The following is a 9,697-nucleotide window of genomic DNA, read 5'->3' as shown; positions in this document are numbered from 1 at the left end:
AATAAATGTAGTGGATTAAAAAGTAGGCCTATAGACACAAAAACCTAAAAGTTGTAGCCTACTTACTTTTGAGATTTACATTTTACATTTAAAACACATGATCAATTTATAAAAATATCATCATAGATTATGCTACCCAACAGTGTGCATAATAAAACAGCCTCTGACTGCTGCTCTATCTGTACTTCTATTTGAATAAGGTTTTGAATGCAGGACTTTTATTTATAATGGAGTATTTTTTACAGTTATTTTGTATGGCTGGAATAACTATATACCCATATAGTATGTTATGTATGAAATGGATGGCTTTTAAGAATTGATTATTGATTCATTTCTTCTAAAAAAAAAAAGAACTATAAACCATCTGTAGTGAGTAACCTGCGCAGTTCTTTTCTGCGCAGGCCCTCCGAAAAGATAGCAGCGCAGTGCACCATGGGCCTTCCTTTCTCTCCGAGGCCATATTGGAGGCATCTCACAGTAAGAAGAGCTCCGAGTTTTCTAAATAAAACCTAACGTTTTCTTGACATTTTCACATTTAATTTCTATTCAGACCCTAACGAAACTATTTTCCTCCCCTCCTGTCGCTCGCAGGTTGGCCGGTCAGGACTAAATCGCAAACATGGTGGCCGCAAAGAAGACGGTGAGTGCGGTGGGGTCGGGCTGGGACGCACGCCGCTTCACGTGGAGACGTGTGTCTCTCAGGGCCTGCTAGCTAACACCGCGGCTGCCCTTATGAACTTATTGTTAGCACTCAACATGTAAATTGAAGAGCTGAATTATTTCGGACGTAATGGTGTAAAGTCACCCGTGTCTGCTCTTTCTCTCTTTATTGCTGTTTATCCGTCTGTTTGTCTGACGACGGCTAACCTGCTAATGCTAATTTGCTAAATCCAACAACAGCGAAATGTTATAAAAGTAGCAACAGTTCCTGCAAATGTACGTGAAAAACATACTTAACATGTTGACCTCATTGTGTCCATTTTGATGAATGTCATTATTTCCACAATGTTGCTTTGGCTTTTTGAGAGCACAACGATGGTGAAAGTTAGCTGTGTAGCTCAATGTGGTGTCACTGACTGTAGAAATGTGTATCGGTGTTTGTATAGAAAAAGTCCATGGAGTCCATTAACTCCCGTCTCCAGCTGGTGATGAAGAGTGGAAAATACGTCCTGGGCTACAAACAGTCCCAGAAGATGATCCGTCAGGGAAAAGCCAAGCTGGTTATCCTGGCCAACAACTGCCCTGCTCTTAGGTATGTGATGATGGTCTCCAGTCTGCACCATTAAGGTTTGAGTTTGACGTATGAAACTTGAGTCGCTTTATTTAATAAGAAAATATGGTATGACAAATATAATTTGTGATTGAAATCATGTGCCAATGGATTGTTTAACATCAGACAGCACTGTAAACAGGAGTTTTGTGAACTCACAGTGAACTGGGAAATTAAGGGAGAATGTGGTCCTTATACTATAATACCAATAATTTTGTTATCCTGAATGCTTATTGCAGAAGGAATATTTATTGTCATCTAAAGTGAAAACTCAATTTGGAAATTGCATTGCTTTTCTGTTTGCAGGAAGTTATAAGCAGACAATAGAAATACGGTCAAAAGCTTGGTAATCACCCTGTTTTATCCAATGGGAAGTGTAGATATTTGGCATTGGTCAATTAATGAAAAGCCCAAGACAATGCAGATATGACACAACTTACCCCTGACCTGCTCCATGTTTCTGTAGTGGTCTAAAGTAAAAGCTTAGCATTTAGGTTTAAAAAAATTTTGATAGTACTGTGTATTGAGTTGTGTTGTGCAACATGCATGTCAGGGTCTTAATTTTTTTTTATTGGCATGTCACACGATGACTACGGAATAAAAATTCCAATTATAAATAGTATATAGTATATGTAAAACTATTCAAACTAGTCATAGATAACATTTCTTCGTAAAGATTTCAGTTGTTAAAATCTTAACATTTAGATTGTTATAAATTGGTTACACCCTGATTATTGGAATTATTGTGTTGAGACAAATTAAATACAATGATCCAAGTGTCTGTCAGAGTTTCTAGGGTAGTGTGGCTTGTCTGCACCTTTTTTTTTTTCTTTTTTTTTTTTAAATGCATTTGTTAAATTGTACTTCCTGTCTTCTGTCAAATTTACTTGGTTTAATGGTGTATTTGCTGCTTTGACTCACATATTTCTTTTGCCTGTCTGCTGTGTTCAGGAAATCTGAGATCGAGTACTATGCCATGCTGGCCAAGACTGGTGTCCACCACTACAGTGGAAACAACATTGAGCTTGGCACAGCCTGTGGCAAATACTACAGGGTGTGCACACTGGCGATCATTGACCCTGGTGAGTACCTGTATTGGTATTGGACAGCATCTGCTACTATATTAAATGGACTAATGGGATGTTTCCGACACAAGCTTGTGCCAGTCACTGTCTGGTTCAAAATTGATGAATTGACATTTGCCAGGGGCAGACTGGTCCCAGTGAGCCTGTTTGACATGAGTGAACAGAACAGCAGCAGCAAAGAGGCTCTGTTAACACAAACCGAAGTTTTCAAGCACATCACAACGTTTCAGTGATTCATTCTAGAATATGCATATCTCTTCAATGAATCTGTTCACCCAGAAATACTGTATATTAGTCTATTACTAACAGTTTAATTGAGATAATATACACGCATTAACATGGGGAGCAACTAAAGTCAATGTCAAAGCATCCTTTTTCAAATTATTTCTAACACAAGCTCACTTCAGCTCAACAAATAAGATCCAAATTGGTCAAGATTTATTTAAAATAGTTTGGAGCATTGTTTACATGGAGGTCTATTAAAACTGTTATACAGACGCATGTTGTTGTTTTTTCCTGACACTTGGTTTCCTCTGCGAATTTTTGCGCCTGTTGGACTTGTTCACCAAAGTGGTCCAGTTCAGGACTAGTGGTTCGCTAGATGAAAGCCGGTCGGAGTGCTCAGCTGAGCTGCCAGTGCTTTCTTGCCAGTTCATGAATGCTCCGTTGGTCACACTTATCCTCATAATGTCAACTTTGGTCATTTATTTTTTTGGGGGTATTAAAATTATCTGTTAATGCTAGGGATATAATTGGATGTCTTTGTACTGCATATGTGACAAGTTTTAATTTCAGTTCACTGACTCTTCGTTCATCTTTTCCTCTTCAGGCGATTCTGACATCATCAGGAGCATGCCAGATCAGCAGCAGCAGCCTCAGTAGAGCTGTTCCCCCACCCCGTTGTTATAAATAAAGTTGGAGTTAACAGTTCATGCTACTGTCATGTCATTTTTGTTCAATATGAACTTGCTGTCCAGACATGGTGTTAGTCCTGCAAGTGTCCACCAGAGAGCAGCATCCTGCTCTTTGGATTTCTCATTCTACCCACCACCCTCCTGCTTAACATTGTATGTTCCCTATGAGGGATTTCCTCTTCTCTCTGCAGAGTTGTTTACATCATGAGGCTGTCAGCAGATTTGTTTACATTATGAGGCTGTCAGAAGAAAACACAATGATGGAAACCAAATTTAAGTGGCAAAGCTTTCTTCAGAGACTTGTGTAACAGCATGGTGACAGGATTATCAGTTTCTGTGTAAATCATCATCCTCCCAACTGACTGCTTATCACATTGATGTCAAAATTACGCAACTGCTGATATTTGAGGATGTTTTTTTTTCCCTCACTTACATAAACCTTGGGAATAACTGTCTGCTGTATTAGCTGCAGCCTGTTGACTGTAATCGAGTAAGGACACTCTCCTTTCAGAGGTATTAAAAGCTTTACAGGGTGATGGTCACCTCTGATGTCCTCCAACTTGTAAACAGCTGAGTTTTAAAAATGTCTCAGTGAATCAACTCTATAAAGAAATGTTAAGCATCTACTACTATCTACTGTCCCATGACAACTGAGGAAAAAAACATATCCACTGATTATGACCCTGTGATTTAGTCAAAAGCTCCAGAAGAACTGAATAAGTGCCAACTGCTGTTTCTAAGGGCTAGAATATATAAAATGGGCCACTCTCTCAAAACATATTAGAAGTATATGGCCCATGTAAAAGGGACATGCCATAGGTTTTACACACTGATAATTTTACTTGCCATGTTTGATATAGCTCAGTCAGATTTTTGAGAATTTTCTGAGAAAGTAACACTGATGTCATAGTGATGTGATGAGAGTCACCTCAGCTTGGGCTTGCAAACAATTAGCCTCTGTTACAAACTGGAGGTATGGAGTTAAAAGGACACTAGTGTTTATCAAGCAGGGAGGATTGAAGCTGTCCATCAAGTAATTTGGCCCAGTTTTTCCACTCATTGCTTCCCTAATGTGCTATTGTATAGCACATTAGGAATAAACTTGCCCGATAAAGTACCCTATCAAGTTGCATTATGAGAGATGTAGGAATCTGTTTTTGTAGCTTGACCCATACTAAAGATCAAAAGGCAAAGCAACTTGTCATGTGGTGCAGCAACAACCACCTCTCCTCGAATGTGGAGAAGACAAAGGAGATGGTAGTCGACTACAGGAAAGGTCGCAGTGTGCAAGGCTTTGCTGTAGAAAAAGTCAGTAGTACTACGTTCTTGGGGGTTCACATAACTGATCTGACCTGGTCCATCAACACCACAGACCTCACCAAAAAAGGCCAAGTAACGCCTCTACTTCCTGCAGAGACAAAAAAGCGAATTCTCCCTCATCCATCATGAACACTTTCTACAGAGGAACCATCAAAAGCATCCTGACACATGGCATCACCTTCTGGTACATGAACTGCACAACTGCTGAGCAGAAGTCCCTGCAAAGAATAGTGAGAGCGGCAGAGAAGATCTCAGGTGTCTCTCTCCCCTCAGTGGTAAACATCCACACAGACGGGTGTGTCAGGAAGGTCACCAACATACTGTCTGACCCCTCCCACCAACTCTTTGCACTCTTGCCATGTGAAGGAGGCTCCACACCCATGCAAGATCGTCCAGATTGTACAATGTCTTTTTTCCACCAGCCATCAGAACTATGAACTTCCTCAAAATGCTGGCCCCATCCCTGTCTCCAACACCAGAGGGTGACATGCAAAAAAAATGCACCAGCATTTTAAGTGTGCACTGGACATGACTGTTTATTAAGGACACTTGTTTGCATCAGCACCTTTTTATATATTGTCTTGAGCTGCTCTTATAAAAAGTTTTTAAAACTGCTCTCTTTGTCACATGTATACTGTATCTAACATGTATTTTGTTGTTTTTAAATGTGACCTGCACCCTGATCTATGGAGTACGGTATTTCACTTCCATGTATGCTGAAATGCATTTTATGGTAAAATCATACACAAACATATAGAATTTTAATAAGCATGAAGTTGCATTTCACTGTGAGTATTTTATATGTGTTATAAACTTATATCTTCATACATCCAGAGTATGTGTCTGTCATTATAATATATCCTCTTATATGTGACACATATGGTAACATCAATCTTGAATTAAGGGACATATACTGTATGTCACACATATGTCATTGGTCATAGTATACTAAGGAATAAAAACATCAAAGTATAGTCATAGAAAAGTCATAGAATGAAAAGGCACAAAAAACCATAGTATAGTGAGCCATAAAAATGTCGGCATAGTAAGGCATAAAAAATGTCATAGTATATTAAGGAAGAAAAACATCATAGTATAGTAGGGCAGAAAAACGTAAAAAAAAACGTCATTCTTTAATAAGGCATTTAAACGTACGTACGTCAGGAACAAGCATGATGACGCCAAAAATGTCATAGTATATAATATGGCAGAAAAACGTCATAGAATAGTTAGGCATAAAAATGTCATAAAAAATAAATAGTATAGTAGGGCATAAAAAAAAATCATAGTATAGTAAGGCATAAAAAACACCATAGTATAGTAAAGCATAAAAAATGTCATAAAAAATAAATAGTATAGTAGGGCATAAAAAAAAATCATAGTATAGTAATGCATAAAAAACACCATAGTATAGTAATGCATAAAAAACACCTTAGTATAGTAAGGCATAAAAAATGGCATAGTATAGTAAGGCATAAAAAACGTCAAAAACGCCATAGTATAGTAAGGCATAAAAAATGCCATAATTTAGTAAGGCATAAAAACGTCAAAAAACGTCATAGTATAGTATGGCATAAAAACATCAAAAAATGTCATAGTTTAGTAAGGCATAAAAAACTATATAGTATAGTAAGGCATAAAAAATATCATAGTATAGTAAGACAAAAAAAACGTGAAAAAAAGCCATAGTATAGTAAGGCATAAAAAACGTCATAGAATAGTAAGGCATGAAAACGTGATAAAATGTCATAGTGTAATAAGGCATAAAAATGTCATGGTATAGTAAGGCATAAAAAACGCCGTAGTATAGTAAGGCATAAAAACATCAAAAAATGTCATACTATAGTAAGGCATAAAAAATGGCATAGTATAGTAAGGCATAAAAACGTGAAAAAACGTCATAGTATAGTAAGGCATAAAAACGTGAAAAAACGCCATAGTATAGTAAGGCATAAAAAACACCATAGTATAGTAAGGCATAAAAAATATCATAGTATAGTAAGACAAAAAAATGTCAAAAAACGTCATAGTATAGTAAGGCATAAAAAACGTCAAAAAACGCCATAGTATAGTAAGGCATAAAAATGTCAAAAAAGTCATAGTATAGTAAGGCATAAAAAACGCCGTAGTATAGTAAGGCCTAAAAACATCAAAAAACGCCATAGTATAGTGAGGCATAAAAAACATCAAAAAACGTCATAGTATAGTAAGGCCTAAAAACATCAAAATACGCCATAGTATAGTAAGGCCTAAAAACATCAAAATACGCCATAGTATAGTAAGGCCTAAAAACATCAAAATACGCCATAGTATAGTAAGGCCTAAAAACATCAAAATACGCCATAGTATAGTAAGGCCTAAAAACATCAAAATACGCCATAGTATAGTAAGGCCTAAAAACATCAAAATACGCCATAGTATAGTAAGGCCTAAAAACATCAAAAAACGTCATAGTATAGTAAGGCATAAAAACGTCAAAAAATTCATAGTATAGTAAGGCATAAAAAACATTAAAAAAAACGTCATAGTATAGTAAGGCATCAAAAATGGCATAGTATAGTAAGGCATAAAAACGTCAAAAAATTCATAGTATAGTAAGGCATAAAAAACATTAAAAAAAACGTCATAGTATAGTAAGGCATCAAAAATGGCATAGTATAGTAAGGCATAAAAACGTCAAAAAATTCATAGTATAGTAAGGCATAAAAAACATTAAAAAAAACGTCATAGTATAGTAAGGCATCAAAAATGGCATAGTATAGTAAGGCATAAAAACGTCAAAAAATTCATAGTATAGTAAGGCATAAAAAACATTAAAAAAAACGTCATAGTATAGTAAGGCATCAAAAATGGCATAGTATAGTAAGGCATAAAAACGTCAAAAAATTCATAGTATAGTAAGGCATAAAAAACATTAAAAAAAACGTCATAGTATAGTAAGGCATCAAAAATGGCATAGTATAGTAAGGCATAAAAACGTCAAAAAATTCATAGTATAGTAAGGCATAAAAAACATTAAAAAAAACGTCATAGTATAGTAAGGCATCAAAAATGGCATAGTATAGTAAGGCATAAAAACGTCAAAAAATTCATAGTATAGTAAGGCATAAAAAACATTAAAAAAAACGTCATAGTATAGTAAGGCATCAAAAATGGCATAGTATAGTAAGGCATAAAAACGTCAAAAAATTCATAGTATAGTAAGGCATAAAAAACATTAAAAAAAACGTCATAGTATAGTAAGGCATCAAAAATGGCATAGTATAGTAAGGCATAAAAACGTCAAAAAATTCATAGTATAGTAAGGCATAAAAAACATTAAAAAAAACGTCATAGTATAGTAAGGCATCAAAAATGGCATAGTATAGTAAGGCATAAAAACGTCAAAAAATTCATAGTATAGTAAGGCATAAAAAACATTAAAAAAAACGTCATAGTATAGTAAGGCATCAAAAATGGCATAGTATAGTAAGGCATAAAAACGTCAAAAAATTCATAGTATAGTAAGGCATAAAAAACATTAAAAAAAACGTCATAGTATAGTAAGGCATCAAAAATGGCATAGTATAGTAAGGCATAAAAACGTCAAAAAATTCATAGTATAGTAAGGCATAAAAAACATTAAAAAAAACGTCATAGTATAGTAAGGCATCAAAAATGGCATAGTATAGTAAGGCATAAAAACGTCAAAAAATTCATAGTATAGTAAGGCATAAAAAACATTAAAAAAAACGTCATAGTATAGTAAGGCATCAAAAATGGCATAGTATAGTAAGGCATAAAAACGTCAAAAAATTCATAGTATAGTAAGGCATAAAAAACATTAAAAAAAACGTCATAGTATAGTAAGGCATCAAAAATGGCATAGTATAGTAAGGCATAAAAACGTCAAAAAATTCATAGTATAGTAAGGCATAAAAAACATTAAAAAAAACGTCATAGTATAGTAAGGCATCAAAAATGGCATAGTATAGTAAGGCATAAAAACGTCAAAAAATTCATAGTATAGTAAGGCATAAAAAACATTAAAAAAAACGTCATAGTATAGTAAGGCATCAAAAATGGCATAGTATAGTAAGGCATAAAAACGTCAAAAAATTCATAGTATAGTAAGGCATAAAAAACATTAAAAAAAACGTCATAGTATAGTAAGGCATCAAAAATGGCATAGTATAGTAAGGCATAAAAACGTCAAAAAATTCATAGTATAGTAAGGCATAAAAAACATTAAAAAAAACGTCATAGTATAGTAAGGCATCAAAAATGGCATAGTATAGTAAGGCATAAAAACGTCAAAAAATTCATAGTATAGTAAGGCATAAAAAACATTAAAAAAAACGTCATAGTATAGTAAGGCATCAAAAATGGCATAGTATAGTAAGGCATAAAAACGTCAAAAAATTCATAGTATAGTAAGGCATAAAAAACATTAAAAAAAACGTCATAGTATAGTAAGGCATCAAAAATGGCATAGTATAGTAAGGCATAAAAACGTCAAAAAACGCCATAGTATAGTAAGGCATAAAAACGTGAAAAAACGTCATAGTATAGTAAGGCATAAAAATGTCATAGTATAGTAAGGCATAAAAAACGCCGTAGTATAATAAGGCATAAAAACGTCAAAAAATGTCATACTATAGTAAGGGATAAAAAATGCCATAGTATAATAAGGCATAAAAACGTCAAAAAACGCCATAGTATAGTAAGGCATAAAAACTTCAAAAAATTCATAGTATAGTAAGGCATAAACAACGTAAAAAACGCCATAGTACAGTAAAGCATAAAAAATGACATAGTATAGTAAGGCATAAAAAACGTCAAAAAACGTCATAGTATAGTAAGGCATAAAAAATGGCATAGTATAGTAAGGCATAAAAACGTCAAAAAACGCCATAGTATAGTAAGGCATAAAAACGTCAAAAAACGTCATAGTATAGTAAGGCATAAAAACATCAAAAAATGTCATAGTATAGTAAGGCATAAAAAACACCATAGTATAGTAAGGCATAAAAAACATCAAAAAACGTCATAGTATAGTAAGGCATAAAAACATCAAAAAATGTCCTACTATAGTAAGGCATAAAAAATGCCATAGTATAGTAAGGCAT

The 9,697-nt window shown here is 34.5% G+C and overlaps 1 protein-coding gene across 1 annotated transcript; it reads left to right on the top strand.

The window, feature by feature from the left end:
- Positions 1–416: 416 nt before the first annotated feature.
- rpl30 (ribosomal protein L30) lies at positions 417–3,287 on the top strand. The gene is made up of 5 exons (XM_022746978.1): positions 417–477; positions 592–640; positions 1,107–1,252; positions 2,222–2,352; positions 3,185–3,287. Exons 2-5 carry the CDS (start codon positions 620–622, stop codon positions 3,235–3,237), a joined length of 351 nt encoding a protein of 116 aa, XP_022602699.1. The 5' UTR covers positions 417–477; positions 592–619; the 3' UTR covers positions 3,238–3,287.
- Positions 3,288–9,697: the final 6,410 nt, after the last annotated feature.

Source organism: Seriola dumerili, unplaced genomic scaffold (assembly GCF_002260705.1).
Source record: "Seriola dumerili isolate Sdu_G_001 unplaced genomic scaffold, Sdu_1.0 BDQW01000110.1, whole genome shotgun sequence".
NCBI lineage: Eukaryota > Metazoa > Chordata > Actinopteri > Carangiformes > Carangidae > Seriola > Seriola dumerili.
Note: the sequence above shows the minus strand (reverse complement) of the source record. Positions and strands in the feature narration are given on the sequence as shown.